At 46.8% G+C, this 24504-nt stretch overlaps 1 protein-coding gene across 3 annotated transcripts in view; it reads left to right on the top strand.

Annotated features, from left to right (window-relative positions):
- The first annotated feature begins 16101 nt into the window (after window positions 1-16101).
- LOC142801708 (E3 ubiquitin-protein ligase ubr3-like) overlaps window positions 16102-24504 on the top strand; it is a 145158-nt gene continuing 136755 nt past the window's right edge. For all 3 annotated transcript variants that reach the window (XM_075887554.1, XM_075887553.1, XM_075887555.1), the window contains exons 1-2: window positions 16102-16324; window positions 23547-23760. In XM_075887554.1, coding sequence (XP_075743669.1) covers window positions 16114-16324; window positions 23547-23760 — 425 coding nt within the window. In that variant the 5' untranslated portion in view covers window positions 16102-16113. The remainder of the gene's footprint in view (window positions 16325-23546; window positions 23761-24504) is intronic.

The raw sequence follows: 24504 nt of genomic DNA, 5'->3' as shown, positions 1-24504 counted from the left end.
GAAGGTGCTCCAACCCAAACCAGGTACGACCTCCGGGTACCTTGCGATTCTACTCACCGCGTCTGTGCAAAGTGACATACTGGCTGTGCGAATGGGCAAACACCATCTGTTTCAGATGAATTAGGCCACATAACAGGTTCAAATTTTCTTAAACTCAGAAAAGTTGTTGACAAACGAATAGTCAACGTGCATAGGCTCGAGGAATATGCAGTGGCAGGTACTGCTCCAAAGGGGCTGCACTTGTCACTAACACCACCGATGCATAATTTTGCCAAAGGGGAAATTAAACAGTGAAACAAAATTCTCGATCACGCCACACAGGAGATAAGGTCACCATTGAACACTGTAAAAAGACTCTAAACGCACTTGTACGAAATAACTTTCCTTTTTCGGAGTCGGAGGCTAAAGAGCTCGACGTATTTGAGCACAAAAAAAACGGAGGAAATAGAAAAGCTCAGTAAAAGAAAGAAATGGGCGTGGGAGAATGCTTCACCACGAGCTATACCCACTGCTGCTTACATGAAAAACGCCAAGCCACCTAACGTTCAGAAAGATTTGCCACCACATCCCAAAGAACCAAACGTTATTAACCTTTCAGATAAAGAACTTATATAGCAAAGACGAACTGAGTGCACCATCACGCGTACTTACATTCTGCCCTGGCAATGGAAATTACGATGAATTCACGCTTCTAAAGACCTAGACGGCTTCGTACAAAATTTACTATTGGAGGAAAATTTATTCGATAAACCCCCCAAAAAACCCACCTTTTCGTGGGGTAATCGGACGGCAATGGATTCAAGACGCCAATAGAGATCGACCTCACACCTTCCTCTTGGGAGTCTGCACTGCTCAGCTAACGCCTGCAGGAACAGCATCAGCTGGTCCAGCGGGCTCACAGGGTCGCGCAAGGCAATGGAGCCCTTGACTGAGGGCCCCACCCAAGGAAGGCTCAGTGTGCATTTGTTATTAATAAAAGTTTATTCTCTCTCTCTCTTTCTGGATCTTTATATAGAAGTGGTTCAGAAAAATGTCATGCATGTGTACAAGGTGCACAAACCAAGTATGAATAACGTATTGTTACGTTTGAAAGAGGCTGGTAAACGTTGAAAGGGGCCGTTTATTAGGTCGTGAGGGGCAGCTCAGAAGCAGCCAACTGGTTAAAGATTCTCCTGATCCTCTTGTTCCTTTCTCGCTCTGGGCGACAAGTGTGTTCACCGTGTACGCTTCTTTGTCTTCGTGCATGTGCGCAACATTCCTCTCCGCGCAGACGAAGGGCCGCCGGACGAGTCAATCAAGTTGTCGTGGCGTGTACAGTTTCAGGCGGGCAACATGAACCACTTGAGATTCGGCAGCGACGAGACTTCACTGGCAGTTGCGGAGGGGACGGCCGCCGTCTCGCAGTAGCATGTGTGGTAGTCGACGCAAACAATTATCCATCGGTTGCCCTTAGCCGATTTTGGGAAGGGGCCCAGAAAGTCAATGCCCACTTGTTCAAAAGGTGCGCCTGGAGTAGGCATCGGCTGTAGAAGACCAGCTGGACCAGTTGATGGACGTTTGTGACGCTGACATTGCATGCAGCTTGCCACATAACTCTCAACGGACTATTGCATACCAGGCCAATAAAAGCGCTCTTTAGTCCGGTGAAGCGTCCGCGCCAAACCTAAATGTCCAGATGTAGGGTCGTCGTGCATGACACTCATAATAACGGTTCGCAGGCTCTCCGGGACCACTAGACGGAAACGCGCACCACTGCTGGAGAGGTTCCTTTTGAACAACAGTCCATCACGCATACAGAAACGGCGTGCACTAGTGGAAGCGGATGCAGCGCCGAATAGTGGTGCAAGTTTAGCGTCCTTCCGCTTTTCTGCTCTGAAACTGGGATAGTCTGAGAACGTAGGCGACACAGACGCTACAAGCTGGTCAAGGTCATCGAATTCACAGTCCGTTGTGCTAAGTGGTATACGTGAAAGACAGTCCGCGTCAGCATGTCGACGACCACTCTTGTAAGCGACGTTAAAACTGTATTCTCGTAGCCGGAGGGCCCAGCGCGCAAGGCGGCCACAAGGGTAACGAAGGTTGACAAGCCAACACAACGAGTGGTGGTCGGTTACGACTGTGAATAGGCATCCGTACAGGTAGGACTTAAACCGCTGAATTGCAAATAATACCGCCAGGCATTCTTGTTCCGTAACAGTGTAGTTTTGTTCCGGCCTGCTTAGGGAGCGACTTGCGTGTGCGATGACATGTTCGCATTCACCGTAACGTTGTGCTAGGACGGCTCCAATACCTATGCCGCTAGCATCCGTATGAAGCTCTGTCGTAGCAGAAGGACTGAAGTACTGAAGGACGAGTCGTGACGTCAGCAAAAACTTCAATTGACGGAATGAAGAATCGCACTCTGGAGTTCACCCAAAAGAATTGTCCTTTCGTAAGAGGCATGTGAGAGGATACGCAACGTCGGCAAACTTTGGAATAAAGCGGCGGAAGTACTAACAAAGCCCCAGGAAACTACGAAGCTCCTTGACGGAACGCGGCGCATTGAACGCCTCAACTGCTGCTGTCTTCTGGGGGTCAGCGCGGATGCCATCCTTGTCAACGAGATGCCCGAGGACAAGCGTCTGGCGGTCTCCGAAGTGGCATTTCTTCGAACTTAAAATTAGGCCAGCATTTCGGATGCAGTTCAAAACAGTATCCAGACGAGAGTTGTGTTGACTGAACGTGCGGCCAAAGATGACGACGTCGTCGAGGTAGCACATGCAGATGTTCCACTTCAAGCCACGCAGAATGGTGTTCATAAACCTCTCGAACGTTGCCGGTGCATAGCACAGTCCAAATGGCATCACGTTGAATTCAAAGAGCCCATCAGGGGTTACAAAGGCAGTCTTTTCCTTGTCCTCTGGGTGCATCGGAATTTGCCAATAACCGAATCGTAAGTCTACGGAGGAAAAATAAGAGGCCGAATGTAAGCAGTCTATTGCGTCCTTTATATGGAGCAGCGGGTATACGTCCTTCTTAGTCACGGCATTCAGTCGGCGATAGCGGACGCAAAATCTCGAAGATCCATCTTTCTTCTTAACAAGGATTACCAGTGCTGCCCACGGACTGGCTGACTCTTGTACCACTCCCTTTTGCATCATTTCCTGCACTTGGTCATTGATAATTTGTCTTTCTGACGGAAAACACGATATGGTTTTTGGCGAATCGGACTTGCCGCGCCAGTGTTGATGGTATGGCGCGTTCGCAAAAGGGGGATAGGGATTACTTTGCCCTTCTGCGCAAAGTCAAATACCGAAACGTGCTTCAACAGCACATTCATTAAAGTTCGGCGCTTGCTTGAGCTAAGCGACTTATTTATCGTTGCCATAAGCGCCCCGTCCAAATTGTGACAACCAGTTCCGTCACGTTCTTCCGACACGTCTGTGAGCTCGACCACTGATAAGGTCGCGTGTTCTTTGCTGACCGAAGCTAATGCGTTCACCATGTACACTTCTTTGTCTTCGTGCATGTGCGCAACAATATCAAGGAAAAAAAAGAGTGGCACTACTCGCGTAGAGCAACCGCGAAGATCTCATCATTAAACCAACAGACAAAGGACGCGCGTTGTTGTTCTGAATAGATCGGACTACATTGAGTAAGGCAAGTGACAACTAAATGACAAACCATTTTACAAACACCTCGACTCGGACCCTACCACCGAGCACAAAAAGATCATTGTAACAACCCTGGAGGATTTCACACGTGAATACTCTATTGATTCAAAGCTTCAAAAGGGACTTATTACGGTACACTCGGCGCCTGATCGTTTTTACATGCTGCCGAAGATTCATAAAGAGGGAAACCCTGGAAGACCCATTATATCAGGCACGGGAACGTTAATGGAACCCATTTCCAGTTATATAGATTTTTTAATCAAAGACATAACACCCACATACGAGTCCTTTTTGCGTGACGCAAACCATTTCCTTCGGGAAATATCGGACGTAGAAATTCCAGACGATGCATTCCTCGACACACTGGATGTTAGTTCACTCTACACAAATATCCCACATGACGATGGTGTAAGGGCACTTGTTTAATTGTATGGCACACACAACCCTGACGCATGTCCAAGCAAAAAAGTATTTGAAATCTTAACGAGACTTGTACTCTAACCTAACAGCTTTGAATTTAACAATCAGTAGTACATTCAAATCAGCGGCACGGCAATTGGTACAAAAATGGCCCCAAACTACGCTAACATATTCATGCACCATATAAAGTCCAATTTTCTTTCATCTTGTGATATCAAAGCTTTAATCTATAAATGGTACCTAGACGATTTATTCACGATTCGGACACATTCGGAAAACGAGCTGCTTAAATTCGTACCGGCATTTAACCAAGTGCACCCCAGCACTACACACTCCTACTCTAACACTGAAATAAGCTTCCTTGGTGTACTTATCTGAATGGACAATGGTGAGTTTGGTAACTAGCGTATACAAAAAACCTACGGACAGGCAAGAATACCTGCACTGCAAAAGCTGCCACCCGCGACACTGCAAGACAAGCATTCCCTATTCCCGAGCACACACGCACACAATCTGCTCCCGCACCGAGGACTTCCACAAAAACAGCACACATATGCGCGAAGTACTCCTTGATCAAGGATACCCGCCAGCTGTCATTAATGACGCCATCGAAAAGCCGGAAAATCTGGACCGCCGGACTCTTCTAAACCACTAGAAAGATGCCGATAAGCACCGCAGCAAAAATTTGCCATTGATTTTCTCGAGCAACCCACCGAACATAAACAAGGTCCTGAGAAAACACTTTAACATATTGAAACAGAGCGTGCGATTATCCAAAATTTTCATTTCTCCTTGGGTGGTATACAGGTGGCCGAAAAGTATAAAGAATCATTTCATAAATTTAAAGATAGGCATGAAACCTCTAACAGGCTGTCGCCCTTGCGGAAAAAGCAGATGCAAAGTATGCAAACAGATGCAGACAACGACAGTGTCGGAAAGCACCAACTCGGATTGGAAGCACAGGATAAGTGATGCACTATACTGTCACTCAGACAACGTCATATACCTTAATTCTGGAATGTGGGGTATGTAACATGCGATACGCGGGCCAGACAGACAGTCCGTTTAGGATTAGATTCAATAACCATCGGGCACAAGTACGTTCCGTGCCAGGCCTTCCACTTTCAAAACACAGCACCTCGTATGACCACAGCTATGATGACATCAGGGTTACACTATTGGAAACCAATTTCCGTACAATCAGAGAACGGGAACAACAGGAATCTTACTTTAGCTACAAATTCAACATGATAAAAAAACGAAATAAATGGACACCCAGGCACTCTGTCAGCGTTACGATCGCTAAAAGACGCAAACGCTTCCATCTAAACAGTCTTCTGCCCCAAGCCTCCCATTGCGACAATAATATTACCACTTAACAAAGCTGTAAGCGTATGCATCTGACAATATAGAATTGGTATGCCGCTTCAAGCACAGCCGGAACGCCCGGATGTCGTACAACCTTCTTCCTTTTAAATTCGAAGCATTTCTTAGCGAACTTCGGCGACTTTGAGCGTATCTATATATATATATATATCTAGCCGCCTACGACTTTAGCTCTCCTGGCCATTTCGATAATGGTATCGATACCAAACTTGGTATACCATAACATGACTGTATGAAGAACATATTGGACTAGTCATAACATGAAAACCATCACATGTATGTCATGAGTGTCATGATTTACACTTCATGGTTCAGCAGCACTTGAGGTGGTTTCATTCACACGGCATGTTGCAAAACAGGTACGGAATGGAATGATTGCATGGCGAACACAAATGACAGACCCTAACATGTAAATTATGACATACGTGTTATGTAACAACATAACTACATGCCGCACTCACCATGTGTTCACGGCCGTTTCGCTAGCGTCACATATACCAAATTTGGTATTACAGTACGCGAATGGATGACGAAAGTATGTGACTGATGCAAACATGATAATCATGCGATGAGTGTCATGTAACAACATGAGTACATATGTTACGCTCATGAAGCGCTGGCGGCCGTTTCGCTAGCTTCAATTATACCAAATTTGGTATTACGGGACGTGAATGGATGACGAAGGTATGATACAGCTGCAAACATGATAAACATGAAATGCGTGTCATATAACAACATGATTACTTGCTACGCTCATGATGCGCTTGCGGCTGTTTCGCTACTTTACATGTACCAAACTCAGTAATACGTGATGCGAACGCACGACATAAGTAAATGACACACCCAAACATGATAGTCACAACATGCGTGTCATGTAACAACATGATTACATACCACACCGATGATGCGCTCGCGGCCGTTTCACTTTCTTCGCATATGCGAAACTTGGTATTACGTGACGCCAATGGATGACGAAGGTATGTGACTGGTGCAAACATGATAATCATGAGATGCGTGTCATGTGAGAACATGACTACATGCCACAGTCAAGGCGCCAGTACATTTTGACGTGACGTGGTGCGCGTGCTCACCGGCGTTCATTTCATCGCGTCACGCCGGTGTTGCCACGCCAGGCGCCGGTCCTGCCATACACTCGCAGTCGCGCACCGCGCTGCGTTGCTTTGACGCATGCGCATTTCAGCGCGTCCTGCATCCCTTCGTCACGAAAAGACGGAGACGTAGTGTTATCTGGGTAACGCATCAGCGCGAAATGTGGCATGTCGCATTTCGCGCCGGTTGCCGTCGTGCCGCGCCGACGGACGCTGATCGCGCCTGGCGTCAGACTATAAGTGCTCGTGTTTTGCTAACGTTGCGTCACTGTGCCCAGCGTGCGTGCATGTCAACGCTACATTGGAGTATATTGGGCCAACGCCTCCTAGTAAAACTATGCCTGGAACGTCGCTCTCTTTCCAATTGGGAGCTTCCTGCCAGCACAAAATCTCGAAGGCCATGCCTCCTGCCACGTGTTGCGACCATCCGCCGCGTGGAACCGCTCGCCTCCGTACCGCTCAGTCACGTGACATTACCTCACCGCTCTGTCTCGTGACATCACAGCTGCTCGGAGGCAAGTTTGAGAGCATTGCTGCGTTCGCAAAGGGTGGCCGCCAAAGGCGTTCGCCTCCGTACTAGAGGGGGAGGGTAAAATCCGATGGTATAGGGCGGCGCACTCGAGGCTCACGTTCCAGGCATGATTTTTTTTTGGAGGCATTGATTGGGCCCTTCATGATGCGCTCGTGGCCGTTTCGCTAGCTCCACATATGACAAATTCGGGGTTACGTGACGTCAATAGATAACCAAAGTATGTGACTGGTGCAAACATGATAATCCTGAAATACGTGTCATACAGCAACATGACTACATGCTACGCTCATAGCAAGTTCGCGGCTGTTTCGCTAGCTCCCCATATACCAAATTTGGAATGAGGTGACGTGAATAGATGACGAAGGTAAATAACAAGTCCAAAAATGATAATCATGATATGGAAGTCACGTATGGCATAATTTACCTCCGCCTCGTAACGTGCTGATTTTAAAGTGACATATCGTCCTTCTTCATTCGTGCATCGCGTATCACCGATTCCCTCTCTATACGCGCGGGATCTGCCATATTTTTGTTGTTGTTCAAACCTTTCTTCTGACTTTTTCTCTCTTGTCTCGGCAGCTATAAGAAGACACGGAAAATGTGTAAATATTATGCCCTGAAAAAGACGGGGCTCCCGTTGAAAGGTCGGCTGAAGAAACTGTTATGTGAAAGCGCATCTACTTTCATACTTATAACCTTGCGGCAACCGAAGCTATTCTTCTGAATATATATATATATATATATATATATATATATATATTGTAACATAAGATGGTTTTATTTACAGGAGGTGAACGATGGTCGTTTGCGGCAGCACACTGCGGTCGTGCCAAGACTCTTCGTCTTCCTCTGCTTCTCTTCTCTACCTTTTTCTAGTATGTTACATTCCCACGCAAGCAGACGAAGCCCGTAGGGCGAGTTATAATGCACAAGGAGGGTAGAAAGGTTTCAGGCGAGCAACGTGAGTGAGCTGCGTTCTGCTCGATCGCAGACCATTGGTCAAAAGACGAGCTATTACGTAAGTGAGCTGGCTTAGACGCTCCAAAACTACAAATGGGCCTGAATATCGTGACAGAAGCTTTTGACACAATTCACGCTTGCGTTGCGGTGTCCAAAGTAACACCAAGTCACCTTTTTCGAATAAAACCGGTTCGTGACGGTCGTCGTATCGTTCCTTCGAACGACGTTGAGAGGCCAGAGTACGAAGACGAGCGATTCGACGGGCTTCTTCCGCGAAGCACAGGGTGTTTGATACAGAGTCGTCATTGTGTAGAATGAAGGGTAAGAAAGTGTCTAGAGGGCTTAGTGGCAACCTGGCGTACAACAGATAAAATGGGCTGAAGTTCGTTGTTTCATGTTTTGCCGTGTTGTACACGTACGTGATAAAAGGCAGCACTTCATCCCAGTTCTTGTGATTGGAAGAAACGTACATGGCAAGCATGTTGATCAGCGTTCTGTTAGTCCGTTCAACGAGGCCATTCGTCTGCGGGTGATACGGTGTGGAATGACGGAACTGTGTTGTGCATATGCGTAGTAATTCTTCAACGGCATCGGCAGTGAACTGGCGGCCACGGTCGCTGATAATAACACGCGGTGGGCCATGGCGAAGGACCACGGAGTGAAGCAAGAAGTCCGCCAGGGATGCAGCGGTAGAAGAGGGAATAGCTGCGGTTTCGGCATACCGCGTAAGATGATCTACGCAGACGATTATCCAACGCTTCTTATTGTTAGATAATGGAAATGGTTCCATACTGTCAATTCCTACTTGTTCAAAAGGTGTGCTGGGTGGTGTTAACGGCTGATGGGGACCTGGTGTAGCGGTGGCCGGGCGCTTGTGACGTTGGCACGTCTCGCAGCTAGCGACGTAACGCTTCGTCGTTTCGTACATCTTGGGCCAGTAAAAGCGTTCCTGCGTGCGGTTTAGCGTTCGTATGAAGCCTAAATGACCGGACGTCGCATCGTCATGCATGGCACGTAGAACATCGGAGCGAAGGCTCTCGGGGACAACTAGAAGAAAACGTGCTCCAGGTCTGGAGTAGTTAGTTTTATAGAGCAACTTGTTTTGGATAGTAAAGCGACCGCTGTGTTGGGAGGCGCGTGCGGCGGCAAAAAGAGGATCCAAGTTAAGATCGCTGCGTTGTTCTCTCTGGAAATCAGCTGCGTTGGGGAACGTGCTTGTAACAGCAGCAAGGCAGCCGTCAAAATTCTCAGCATCGCAGTCAGTAGTCGCAAGAGGAATCCGGGAGAGGCAGTCTGCGACAGCGTGACGACGACCACTCTTGTACGACACCGTAAAGTCGCATTCCTGAAGTCGCAGCGCCCAACGTGCGAGGCGGCCAGAGGGGTCGCGCAAACCGACCAGCCAGCATAACGAATGGTGATCGGTAATTATCTTAAATGGCCTCCCGTAAAGATAACAACGAAACTTCTGTACGGCGAAAACAGCTGCCAGACATTCCTGTTCCGTAACTGTGTAATTGCATTCTGATTTGCTCAGGCAACGGCTGGCATATGCCACAACATGCTCTGCGCCATTGTGACGTTGTACAAGCACCGCACCTACACCGATACCACTAGCGTCCGTGTGGACCTCAGTCGGGCAAGATGGATCGAAGTGACGCAACAGTGCTGCTGACGTTAGTGCAAACTTAAGTTGTGAGAATGCGGCGTCACACTCTGGTGTCCAGTTGAAGGTTGCATCCTGTCGCAAGACGTTTGTCAGCGGATACACGATCTCCGCAAATCGTGGAACAAAACGACGAAAATATGAGCATAGGCCGACAAATGAGCGAAGTTCTCGTGCGGACTGCGGTGATTTCAAAGAGCTCACTGCTTCTATCTTGCGAGGATCGGGTCTCACGCCATCCTTGTCGACCAAGTGCCCCAGCACGAGAGTTTGACGTTCGCCAAAGCGACATTTTTTTTTAGAATTCAGAACCAGCCCAGCTTTTTCAATGCAGTCGAGAACTAGACTGAGACGGTTGTTATGTTCCTCAAACGTACGACCAAAGATCACAACATCGTCAAGGTAGCACATGCATATCTCCCATTTCAGACCACGTAACACTGTGTCCATAAATCTTTCAAAGGTGGCTGGAGCATTACAAAGGCCAAAAGGCATGACATTAAATTCAAATAAGCCGTCCGGAGTTACGAAAGCAGTCTTTTCTTTGTCGCCGGGTTCCATAGGTATTTGCCAATAACCTGAGCGCAAATCAAGCGCTGAAAAATAGGAAGCGGCATGCAAGCAATCTATGACGTCATCAATCCGCGGTAAGGGATATACATCTTTCTTCGTCACAGTGTTTAGACACCTGTAATCTACGCAGAATCTCCAGGAACCATCCTTTTTCCTGACAAGAATGACCGGGGCTGCCCACGGGCTGGACGACTCTTGCACGACCCCTTTGTTCAGCATGTCCTTTACTTGTTCGGCGATAACTTTGCGCTCAGAGGATGACACTCGGTAGGGCTTTTGGTGGATGGGGTGTGCAGAGCCAGTGTCTATTCTGTGACGAGCGCGGGACGAAGGTAACTGAAGGGGTGCATCTCTATGTTTGAAGTCGAAAGCAGCAACATGCCGGGAAAGGACCTGCACCAGCGCTTACTGTTCCGTTGTACTGAGAGTCTTGCTGATCATAGCGAGCATTAGATCTTCATTATGGCGAATATCACAAGCAGAGGAAGAGGTGGGGAGGTCCGTAGCTATTGCTGCTATCGAGTTGCATGAGGCTTCATCAAAGAGAGCTATCTTCATTCCGCGAGGAAGCACAACCGGCGTGGCAGAACAGTTCAGCGCCCACAATGTTGCTACTCCTTTTGTCATGCACACAACAGAACAAGGCACAAGTATGTCCTTCTTAAAACAGTTCTTGCGTAGAAGCCCCACTACGAGGTCAACACAAGCATCATCAACCACTGTAGAAGAGACTCGAACGGGTGTGAGGCACCAAGATGGTGCTATCACTTCATCAATCACACTAAGTGTGTTCCTGTCTTCGCCACGGTAGTCTTCTTCGGAAAGCGACGGTATAAACAAATTGTTTAGTGATATTTCCCCACTACCACAGTCAACGGAAGCACCGCATTGCTCCAGGAAATCGATACCAAGAATGACATCGTGCGAACAACGAGATAGAACCAGAAATTCCGATACAAATACTTTTCCAGCCAATGAAACACTGACAACACATATACCAAAAGGATTAAGCCACTCGCCTCCTACACCACGAAAGGTGATTGTATCGTCCCATGAAAACATAACTTTGCGACCTAAGCAGATTCTGAAGGCGACGCTCATCACAGACACAGTCGCCCCAGTGTCAACTAACGCCATCGTCGGTATTCCATCAATCAACACATTCACTTTGTTTTTGATCATAACAATAGGCAGAGGTATATCTTGAAAAGACCGTCCGGCGACCTGACCTCCATTGGCCGCGGATGCTAGTTTCCCGGCGGCGGAGAAGAACGACGCACAGGAGACGGCGAGCGACGAGAACGGTTGGATGGTGGTGTCAAACTCCACTCGGATGCTGGCGGATCACTGCATCTGGTCTCGCGCGAAAAACGGTCCCTTGGAAACAAGTCGGTTGTCCGCAGGTCATATGAAGCACCGGGTCTTGGTGGCGAAGACATGGCTGGTGTTCCTCGTGATTGGTGGCGTTGTTGGCGGCAATACCGAGCGATATGCCCAGTGAAACCACAGTTGTAGCACACGGGAGGATCACGGTTTATACTATATTCAATGGAACGAATCCTAGGCCGCTGCTGTCGGCGAGGAAGTTCGTTATCACGCGAAGAACGGGTTTCTGCCGCTCTCTGGAATTCATTGTATTCGTCGTAAGTTACATCTTGGTAGTAGGGTTGGTACTGCCCTTGCCGCAAGGGGACGTAGTCTGGCTGAGAGCCCTGAGTATAAGAATGTGGCTGTGCTCATCGTGATCGTGCGTCATAGGCAGGGCCTCTATCGTATACAGACGTGGCTGATACTGAGGTGTGGCATCAGAATCCTCAAAGCCCTCCGCCACTCAGTGCGAGGAGAATGAAGCAACGTTTCGCTCGAACTCTGGTGGCTGATAGGGGGGATGAGTGCTTGGGCGGTTTGCCACTTGCGCGTACAGGCCGAGTTCTTCACGTAATATCTGCCAGATTGTTGTTGCAAGATCAAGCGCCTGGTTGCTGTCTATGCTCGCGATGGTCGTCACATTGGGTAGCCAGCCGAACTTCGGCGTGATGCGTCTCGTCTTTAGTTGTTCAAAAGTGCGGCAATGACGAATGACATCGGTGACAGATGTCAAGGTGTCTTTCGCGATGAGGAAACTGTAAACATCCTCGGCGATTCCTTTTAAAATTTGCCCGACTTTGTCTTTCTCAGACATTCCGGAGTCAATGGTCCTACATAGCTTTATGACTTCCTCAATGTAGGTCGTGCAAGTTTCACCTGGCACTTGAGCACGTTGCATTAGCATCTGTTCTGCTCTTTTCTTTATCGTTGTTGGGTCGCCGAATCGCTCTTTGATTTCAGAAACAAATCTGTCCCACGTCGTTAGCGTTTCCTCCCGATTCTCGTACCACATTAATGCAGTATCCTTCAGAAAGAACACGACGTACAAAAGCTGAGAAGCGGCATCCCATTTGTTAGCGGCGCTCACCCGTTTGTAATGGATGAGCCAAGCCTCGACGTCTTCATCTGGTCTGCCGGCAAAGGGACGAGCATCTCTCAGTTGTGGAGCCGAACTGGTCGGTGCAGAAGTCGAGAGGGGTCGGTGTTCATTTGCGTTGTGGGACATGTCCAGACCAGATGGATTCGGTGGAAGTCCAGCAATGCGACGGCTCCGTCGAAGAACTTGCGGTTCACCTTCCGTCTTCGGGTGTCGATTACCCAGCACCTCCACCACAACTGTAACAGCGAGCTGTGATAAGATGGTTTTATTTACAGGAGGTGAACGATGGTCGTTTGCGGCAGCCCACTGAGGTCGTGCCAAGACTCTTCGTCTTCCTCTGCTTCTCTTCTCTACCTTTTTCTAGTATGTTACAATATATATATATATATATATATATATATATATATATATATATATATTTCTTTCCCTTATACATATATATATATATATATATATATATATATATAAGGGAAAGAAATGTATACCTAAGGGTTCGTTTTTCCATGTTTTTTGACACAATAATATTTAGATCTAACTGAAAATAATGCCAAGGAATGTATATGGGAAGTTATTCTAATAACTTCCCCTATACATTCCTTATCATTATTGTCTGTTAGATCTTATATATATATAAATATATATATATATATATATATATATATATATATATATATATATATATATATATATATATATATATATATATGAAAACGATAGAAAGAAAAATAATGCAGGAAAATACTATGGCGCGCGGAATCCCTGAGACGTGTGAGTGTGAGGCATTAACCACTGAGCCACAGAGGTGCTCGTCCTTCACCGTTAAAATGGCAAGCTATTTATATCTACCACTTACCGCTGGTGACGGGCATCGCTGGGGGAGGGGAAAGTCACCGTGTTTTCAGCATTACCAGCAAGATGGTGCAATGAGCGCGCGTCGCCACATCGTCACGACGCAGTGGCGCACGCTTTCATCTCCCACGCGTACTTTGTGCCGCGGAGAGGAGGTGGGTTTACGCTCACCAAGGACGCTCACTCGTGTGCCCTTATCCACCCTAATCTAGCGGTGGGGAGAATTGTACGTCTTGGCTGGCTTTGGACGCTCACCGGAACGCTTCTGCTGTAGTTATTGGGCGCACAAAGGTCACTGCACTCGTTGCACAGACTCCGTTTGCGAAAAAGGTGCACTTTTCAGACACAGCGAAGTAACAAATGAGACGAATATTTGTGTTCATCAATACCTGTGAGCACGTTTCGTGCGTCACTTGTGTATTAGAAATGCTGGGCACGTTTAGATCTGCTTGCCACTCCTTTTTGTTTTTTTATTGTCTGCTGGTCCACGTTTCCCACCTGCATTTGTTTCCTTACGTAGTGAGGTTACGCCACCGTGGGTTACGCTCACCAATGGCACCAAACATCTCTTGGATGGATAACCGCACTAAAACCTGACCTTCTAGAAGCAAACGTGGTCTGACTCAACAAAAATGGCTGTCTTTCCCGTGATCCAGTCTACATAAGCATTCGTGGAATGGCTACCAGCAAATCGTTTTATTGAAGGACTATACTATATAACCGCAATCGTAGTATGCGACCATCACGTGATGCAAGGTCGAAAGCTTACTGAGCCGGGATAAGCATACTTGGAATGAAACCACCTTATAATCCTCGTATCCGCGCTGCGCTGGACGCTGCCGGCATGGCCACGCAACCTGTCACCATCTCTCAGACAGCTGGCGTTTAAAGGGTCCCTCACCTGGTGACATAATGAATTTTAGTTAATGACGCTGCACAGAAATAGTTGTACGCCCAATAAAGATGATTGTGCCACAATAATTTTGCCAATAACTCTTCTAGAATCCAGAAAGCGTATGCCTTGAAGCAGCGCTAAACCACGATGCGAGGAGGCGAGCTTCAAACTCGTGTCCTTCGCCTGCCCCGTGTAGCCTTCGCAAGCCAAATTCATTCCCTGCCCGCTCCGGTGCGTGAGTGGGAGGATCACATGGGGCAAATGCATCAGTACATCATGCACACACAAAGTCACAATCAAGTGCATGACGTGCCCACAGCGGCGTTCTCTTCATATCTGAAAGCTATGCCGAATGCGTCCTCGTCGACTAGCGGTGTGCCCATTTAATCTTCCTTGGTTGTGCCGCATGCAGATTTAGTCAGACGCGGGAGGATAAATAGGCCTATTTATAATTAGCGCTGAAACATGGCGGAAAACAATAGTTTAGTTGTGAGGAGTGGCGTCTGCACGATGCGCAAAAATATATACGAACGCATGCGGAATGGACGTGGTGGTGGTGGTCAAACATTTGATTGATTGATATGTGGTGTTTAACGTCCCAAAAACCACCGTTTGGTGACGAGAGACACCGTAGTGAAGGGCTCCGAAAATTTCGAACATATAATTGCGGTCCTTAAACGTGCACCCAAATCTGAGCACACGGGCCTACAGCATTTTCGCCTCCATCGAAAATGTAGACGGGATTCGATCCCGTGACCTGCGGCTTAGCAGCCGAGTACCTTAGTCACTAGATGACCACTGCGGCTGCGAGCAAGCAAACTCGTCATAACCGCCATCTTTGTATAACTGCTTTGAAGACGAGATATACGTTCGAACACTGCCCTAGTTTTTGCAGACTCGTGAATTCAACTCTTGAAATATCGCACTTCTGTGTATCGATGATATACTTCTGCGCATTATTCTGATACTATAAAATATTTGCCGCTTAAATTTAGAGCAATCGAACTATAATTGACCTTTCCCGCCCACCCAAGTGAGTACCACGAAAATTAGAAATAGAGGTCGAGCGAAACAAACGCCGATCGAAACAAACAAAGAGCGAAACCATGAGACGTCAAGAAGGAGGTCAGAGCAGACGCACCGCGTTACTTCACATTTCTCAGTGACGCATTGATTTGCTACGCAAAACGGCAACACCAATATCATGTTTCTCAATGTGCAAGAAAAAAGAAGTGCCTTCGTACGTGAAATCTCAAAATTGCTCAACTTGATTTTTTTTTTCGTTTGCTCTTTTTATGTTGTTCTTATTTTTACTTTAGTCTTATTATAATACCAATTCAATACACAAAGTTAAAATGATCACAGAAAAACTGCACTACACTTTCTTGGCCAATCCCCCTGAGTGGGTATGAGCCATAATCCCAGGGAAACAAAACAAAACGGGCTGCAATGGCGGCTAGTAGCACTAGCCGAGACGACGGCACAGGTTCGGTGGCCCCGCCTTCGCCGCTGCATGGAACCGAAACTGACGCTGCCGACGCTCCGTTTCTGGACGTCCTTCAGAAAGCGCCTGGCAACTCTGGATGGCAAATGGAAATGTAAAATGGCCGCCGAAGTGTTGATTAAAAAGGGAAAGAAAGGAGCTGCTGCATATTTTCAATCAGAATGCGCAAGAACAAACAACCCGAGGCAGCTGAACGAACTGCTGGACATCATTCTGGACCCTCGCAAGCCCATTGACATATGGGACACTATAGACTGGTGCAAATGGCTCATGGCCGGAGGCAAGACCCCCGACGAGTTCTCCCAGACAGGTAAGCAACCCAGTCTGTTTTGTCGGAAGCTCGCGTTTGTCGAGGTGTCATACCGCAGGACTCGTCGCGTCAGTAGCAGAAGGCACCGAACAGTGAGGACAGTCGTGCAACTCTGTAGCAGCATGGTTACAGTCGCAGCGCGATAGTTGTTTTCGTTCCAATCGCTTTCGCCTGTCCGTGGGACTCCACGGAGTCCTTGACGCGTAGGCGCACCTGCGTGTTAAATTATACGAACCACTGGCGTGCATTTAACGCGGTTACAGCGCAGTCCGTGGTTATTTTGCTTGAATAGTCGTATTTAAATCGTGCCTCGTGTAGTTGCATCTAGGTTCGTTGGTTTTGCGCTACGGACGCGCAGAAAGAAAATCTCCCTGTGCATCCCATTCTGACTAATCGGGGAACGCTACGCGAGTCGTGATGCGTGTTCGCCTCCGGAAAAAAAAAAAAAACGGTTCCGCCTACCGCTGCCATCAGCGCGTTGGTCCTTTCGATGAATTAACGTGGCCCTGAATAATCGTGAACGATGCGAAAGTGACAGGTGCGGCGTCTCCGGCTGCCTCGTTCAGCCCTCTCGCAGTGATCGCGGATACGAGTTCAACGCCGACCGTCTAGCGCTCGCATCTGTTTGGAAACAACGACGTGCCCGAGTTGAATTCTGTGCGTTTCCGTCGATTCACGGCGTTCCGTGTTCACGGGACCCTGCTGCGCTGTTTGGACTCGCGAGGTTTCGCACGGCCATGAGTTGGCGATGCGTTTTATAGCGGTTGCGCAATCGCTTCCCTTCGCTAGATGCCAGCCTAATAGCCGACCGAACTTGGCACGCGCCTCTCCGCCAACTTTCTCTTGACGGGCCAGCAGTGCGATAGCTCTGCGGATCACTCGTTTGTTTGCGTGCAGCCGAGCGTTGTTTCGCACGTGCTACGGGCTAACCCTGTGAAGTTCCTGCGGAAATCTCGCCGCCCGTGGGCCTGGATTTGTGGTGGTGTTCAGGGCCACATCGGAAAGTGTTAAATCATATGTTACTTCGGTCTCCAGCTCAGGACTTGGTTCGGAAATCAGGCTCCGCATCTCGTCATATATGCAAATGTCACATATCAGTTCGCCCCTGCTTTCGCTTTGCAAGTAATAAAAGCGAGACGGCATAAGGTTTCAGAAGTGGTCTAGCTATTAAAGAAGTAATTTATTAATTTGCTTTCAAATACTGTCACCTTCAGAATAGGCATCTTGTGCAGCAATCACAGTGTTCCTGCTACCTTGTGAAGATGGCTCGTCTACTCCACTCATTGTGCGATTCTCAAAACGGGCATTGCTTGGTAATGTGTGGAGGGAGGGCTCTTTGAATCGTGAACACGCCTTGTCATGTAGACTAGTTAGGACTTGCAAATACCACCTCTAGGCAGCTGGCGCCCTTGGGAGGGTGGCTGTTGCAGTGGCCGATTTTCTCTAACAAAAGGTGAAACCCAGTGCAAGAACGAACTGCGGTGAGGCTGGTGGTTATGCTGCTTCAGTGGAGTAGCTAGCGGTGACACACCGGGCCCGTGTTCTTCCTCGAATAATTTTTCGCTTACACCCCTGCGCCGCTTATGCTGTCGTGAAGTTGTTGGCTCCATACTACATCTCTTGCGGGAAAATTTCAATCAGCCAGCTTAACGATGCATAATGACTTTCTTCGGAGCATGCCTACAATCTAAAGACGGAGGATAGGCAGACTCATTTTGCTGTGCATTTTTCTCATTCATTGGTGAGCCATGACACAAGGACAGAAGGATTTTTATGCGATACCGTTGAAGGGCCCATTTCACAGAAAATGCGCAATCAGTTAATGCATCGTGAGCTAAGGATAATGTGTCGTCTGAGAGTGAAAAAATCCTGGTGGTTGCAAAGTATAACAGTCAGAGTTCGTGCTGAAATCGAAACCATGTCGCAGTTTGCAGCGCAGTTATGTATTCTACTGCGAAACCTCACAAGTGCTTGAAGCAGCAGACCTTGTTTAGTCATGTCTGGCAAGTCTTGTCATCAGACACCCATCACATTGGGCTGAGCTACTATTCATCATTATCACCAGCAGCAGGCTCAGAATCAACAAACTGGACTGCTATATAGTGCATGTATTGTCTCACACATAGATCGAGAGCACCTCACAATTGTAATTTCAGTAGGTGCTTAAGTATAGTTTAAACGACCAATGCCATGCACAGACTTCATTCCACCACAGCACGGTCAATGTGTCCACTCGGGAGCAAAACGTGATGTATATGAAACAACATGACGATGGGCGCATGGGGACATTAAAGATATTGTTCATGCATCGGATGCACGACTTCCCGTTTTGTTACAAATGCAGCATATTGGCGATCGGGTTTCACGCGATGCAAGAGCAAGATTACTGGGAATTTCTGTTGCATCACCACACTAAGTATTTCAGCATTGCAACCACCCCCACCTTTCCTGCCTTTGCCTGGTAATCTGGCAGTTTAGTGGGATTGGTGAAAGCAGGCCTTTCAGACTTACATGGAGGCCTCTCGTGCTTCAGAGCTTCTAGCTGAACGCAGAAAAGCGATGCTGCTTATCTGCCTAGGCATGGAGGGACATCGGATTTTCTCTGCCCGGAAGCCAGTGGATTTGCAGTCTGGCTTTGCTACCGCTTCTACTTCCAGCACCTTTACTGCAGCTGATATCAATGGACAAATGACGCATATTAATGTGCAATCGTCTTGCTTTGGGATCATTTCAAACGTTCAATCAGCGTCATCCTGGCTCGGCGACGGCTCAGTGTCATGCTCAGCACATAAGTGAGACAGTGGAAGAATGCGTTGCTACTTTACAAAAGCTCATTGTTGCCGCGCTATTGTGGCAACGGTCAGCGCACGGCTCTTGCCTCCACAGCAGACGGGAGCTTCTACAGGCTGCGCTCTCAACACATAAAAAAAAAAACGCCGCCAAAGGTGTGTCTGCAGCGGCCGTTCACGTATACCTAGATGCGCTCTACACATAGCAAACTGCCACCAGCGATGACACACAGACATATAGACACTAGTACCAGCACGCGCTGCCCACGGGAGGCGCTTCTCATCAACGCCGTCACCACGCACAAGCCTTGTTGTGGTCATCTACTGTGGTTGTGCCGCAGGAAACTTGGTTACTTAGCTAGCGCATGTTTTTTTACAATTAATGTTGCTCCTAAAAATGCTAGCCTTGCTTTGTGAAACGTTCAAATATGTTTCTATCGCATTCATTGCTTCACCCTTTAGGCGAAACCGTGACTTTTTTTCAACCAAGCTTACTTAGACTCAAATTCACAAAAATATTGCTTGCCCAGACTCACTCAGACTCACGGTTCAATTCGACAATGAGCAAGTCGACTCACGAGTGCGTTAGTGTATAATTAGCTCTTTGGACCCTAGCATCAATGCTCTTTAATGTCAATATCTCACATAATTGGTGCTTGTTATGGAGGATGACTTGTTATAGAAGACGAAGGTGCCAGAAAAAACGAATGAAACATGAAGAAAAGCGAATCAAAGATGATAAAGAAGCGAAGATGCGCATAGACGTGCCATTTTGGCGGGCTAACACGAGCACGAGAGAATGGTGGGGCCAGGACGACGGAGAAGACGACCAAAAATCAGACAGTCTGTGTTTTGCCCCCATACTTCAAAGCTTGGAAGCACGCCTGAGTTCCAGCCTCGGCGAGCTGCCGTCTCCTTGCTCTGGTTGTCCAGTTGGCTGGCAGTGCATCGAGCTTCCAAGATACGTTAGCGTTTGCACTGCGGAGTGGGACAAGCTAGGGCGGGCTGCCTTCTTTTCTTGCGAAGTACTCAAGGAACAGCGTAGGCTGGGTGTGCTAGGAGTATCAACCGGCTTGTGTCTTATCCAGCTGAACTTGGGCAACGCCCGTTCTTCTCGCCTCATAAGCACAGCACCTTACTACGCCAGTGGAGATGCTGGTGCTGAGACATTCAACAAGCAACGACCTTGTGACAGCATCAGGTTACAAGTGTGAACGACCAGCGAGAGAGACACATGTCATTTTGGCAGATCAGTGACGCTTTAGTAATTTAGTTGGTGAGGCAGACAGTGTTCCTCTGTGCATTTGTCCGTGTATGAGGTTAAGGTTGTGTTTGTCACATCTTGTCGCCTTTCTGAGTTCATTCCGCTTGCTCAAGAAAAATGTGCTGGGCACTTATGCACATCGTGACAATGCTATACGCAGTGATTTTTCACCTTATATCTCCAAGTACGAGTTATATTTTCACCTTATATCTCCAAGTAAAGCCTGGCTAGCGAATTGGAAGGCGATGCGAATGGGACTAGATTATGCTATCGTAGTTCATTCTTGAAAGCAAAGCTGAAGTGTCTTGCACATTTTCACACTGCTCTGCCACTGCTCAAATTGCAATATAAAATTTGAAGAAAAGTCGCAATTTCACTTTCCTTAATCGTAAGTATTTTTTTAGTCTAATCAATAATTTGTTCCATTAAAAAAGAAGGTTTGTATCAATTTTGTCCTGTTTTACAGTCTCTTTAATTAATGCAAAAAATTTGTTTCAGAATGAAACAGGCAGCACAGTCTTGATCTTTTTCTTGTTCACAGTCTGAATGAGCTGTGTTAACAGCTTTACAACCTTTTTATGTGAAAAATGGCAGGCCCATTTCAGCTGGCATACATAAACAGTTCCTGGCAAATTACAATTTTCCAGCCGGAAATTTTGCTGCAGGGATGTTGGTGAGGCAGGGCTTGTGTGTTATCGTGGATGACAGGGGCAGGTGACACGGCCTTGGATAGCTTCCCCTACTTTTGTTATCTGTCAGCATTTCCTTATCTCTGGCGTTGACCTGTCACCCAAGCATTGGTGAAGGAATCCCCCAGTGACATGCTCACTATATGAGGAGTGTAAAGTTGTTTGCTGCATATTTAAATCAGTTTGATTCAACAAGAAAAGTATGACATTGCAGTGTACCATGTATATTGTGAACTTGTTTCACTAAAACGTCTGTTCATATCACATGGCAAAATATTCCTTAACCAAAACTATGTAGTATTGACACACCCTCTGTTCGGATCAACAATCAGTTTTCATAATCAATGGCAGCAATTGGTGCCATATGAGTTGCTTGTGTTTTAGTGGCGTCGCAGCCCTGGTGGACCCTGCAAAAAAAGTTTGTAATTTTGGTGTCAGCTAAAGTGGCACTTTCACACATTGAAAGTTGAACACCAAGCTTTCTATTACATGCATCGTCTGCATGTATGTAAAGTCGAGAGCAGCTGAATATTTTTCATCTTTCATGAGATCGTCTCTTTAGAAACAAACAGAAAATATAGTGCATGTTTTGTCTGGGACCACCATTGCAAGCATTACCAGTTGCACAAACATATTCTCCATGCAGTCACTGAGAAACCGAGAACTGTCTTTGATGCAACACCGAATCTGAGAGATAGTTTTGTGATAGCTTTCTCTGTCTTCATGACATAAAGATATAGTTAGAACGGTATGTACCATGTGGCTAAATCAGTTTCCTTTCTGATGTTTATGCACTTTCTTTTAAAGTTCCCCCACAGCAATCGTGGTACTTGTGGTTGTAATTGTGTTTACTGCATGTGGTAATTTTTGCATGCTTCAACTATAAAAAGTGGTAGCATTAGTGTTTATGGTTATGCTGCATCATAGCCTTGAATTTACTATATATTTTGTGCATCTTGTCATATATCCATTGCATGCTTTTTTTTGTGTCAGTGTGGACAAGTTTGATGTTTTCATTCACTTGACCCCCAAACTTTTAGTTAACACCGTCACAGTGATTATTCAGATTCTTTGCCTCATCTTCATGCAGTCCATAGAAACAAGCGAAATTCCAGACGATTGGAAGATAGGCCGAATAGTCGCGATCTTCAAAACTGGAGAACGAACTAATCCAGCAAACAACCACCCGACTTCTCTGACTAGCATTCCCTCTAAATTACTGGAACACATATCTTCTCACATCGTGACTCACCTTGAATCAATAAATTTCTTCTATAACCACCAGCACGGTTTCCGAAAGCACTTCTCATGCGAGACCCAATTGGCCAAGTTTACCCATGACCTACTAAAAAGCATGGATGATAACCTTCAGATCGATGCCATATTCTTTGATTTTTCTAAAGCTTTTGATCGCACACCACATAATCTATTACTTAGCAAAATTCATTCACTTGGCATTGCACCGAGTATTGTCTCCTGGGTTGAACACTTCCTTTCTAACCGTAAACAATGCACCTCTGCTAATAATCATAACTCCTCGTTAATTAGAGTATCATCAGGTGTACCTCAGAGCACGGGCTTATCACTCATTCTATTTTTAATATTCATAAATGACCTGCCCACAAACATTCAAACAAAACTACGACTGTTTGCGGACGACTGTGTCATTTACTACACCATTCACAACATTGAAACCAGCCCTAAACTACAACAAGACCTCAACACAGTTGCACTGTAGTGCCAAGACTCATCAATGTCGTTAAACCTAACCAAATGCAAATCGATGTCATTTTCCCGTAAGTGCGCCACTGTTAATCATACCTACTTTATCAATTCGCTTCCTCTTGATTCGGCTTCATCGTACGGGTATCTCGGTGTGCACATGAACTCTTTCATTTGCGCTGCACGTGCAGTCCATCTGCTCAGACGCTCTGCGCACGCTTGGATTTGTGCGCCGTAATCTAAAATCAGCATCTCCTGACGTTAAAAAACTAGCATACTTAACATACGTACGTCCAAAGCTCAAGTATGCATCGTCCATTTGGAATCCATCCCCGGCATATCTCGCTAACGAACTACAATCAGTCCAAAACTGCGCTGCCCGCTTTATAACCTCACAGTTCTCCAGAGAAATCAGCATCACCACCCTAAAACAATCAATCCAACTACTATCTCTCGCGTCACACCGCCTGATCTCACGCCTATGTTTCCTGCACAGTTTCCAAACTACCATATGCCAAACTATCATATGCGTATTTAGAACTGTATTGTTTATAATAATTTCTTCACATTAAATTGTACACCTTCACAGTGTATTTGTTGCCCCCCCTTATGTAATGCCCTCGTGCCTTTAAGGATGCAATAAATGAAAAAAAGAAAAAAAGATGAAGCAGCTTGGTTCGACGTCACTGGTGACTTTTGTGCCTTACTTTATTGTCATGTTTGAATTGTTTCCTCACGTGTGATTTGTCTCTGTGCAGTGCGGCGGTACGACAATGCCACCACGTGTGGCCTGGTGTGGACGGCGAACTTTGTGGCGTACCGGTGTCGCACGTGCGGCATCTCACCCTGCATGTCTCTGTGTGCCGAATGCTTCCAGCAGGGCAACCACCAGGGCCACGACTTCAACATGTTCCGCAGTCAGGCGGGAGGTGCCTGCGACTGCGGGGATGCCAGTGTCATGCGCGAGGATGGGTGAGCAGTATGGTAGCTTGAATGGGCTGGCAAGAGCGTGTTACTCTTGCCAGCCCAAGAGGGTGTCCTTCCTGGCAATGCAGATTTGCAGGGGCAGATAATGGGGTAATAAACAGTTCTAGCCACTTCACATGGTTCTCTCTTGCTATGCCTGTATTCACCTACCAGCATAAACTAGCTTGATTTTCTTCACTGATAAGGTGACATGAAAGAAACACTAAATCGATTTATGCTGGCAGTGTTTTTTCCTAAGTGCATTTTCAATATTTTGTTAATTTTATAGATTGAAGAGTAGCCTATTGTCAAACTGTTTTTTTATAATACAGTGAAATCTTGATACAACAAATTCGAAGGTACCGCGGAAAATCGTTCGTTATTTTGAAACATTGTTATCGTGAAAACATCGAAAATTGGCACTAAATATCTCAAACACAACAAAAGTCATCTACTTACCCTTGTTAAGTGCATATCTGCAAACCCATGTTTCAATTACGATTGAGAAAAGACACAAAATGTGAAATATCCTGAAATGAGCCCACTTTTTTTTTTTTTTTGAATAAGTCAGTGATCTTGGCCAGTAAGGGGGTGCTGTGAAAGGGGGGGGGGGGGCATCGCTCAACTGTTGCAAGACAAACGCTTTGAAGTTGTCCACATTCTTATGCTCTTTATCGGCGGCATTGCTGCACCTGCCAAAGTAGGTGCGCTTCTTTCACACGTATTTCATGATGTCGGCATCGGAAAGAG

This window comes from Rhipicephalus microplus, chromosome 1, assembly GCF_043290135.1.
Source record: "Rhipicephalus microplus isolate Deutch F79 chromosome 1, USDA_Rmic, whole genome shotgun sequence".
NCBI lineage: Eukaryota > Metazoa > Arthropoda > Arachnida > Ixodida > Ixodidae > Rhipicephalus > Rhipicephalus microplus.
This window is presented reverse-complemented; position numbering and strand designations above follow the sequence as displayed.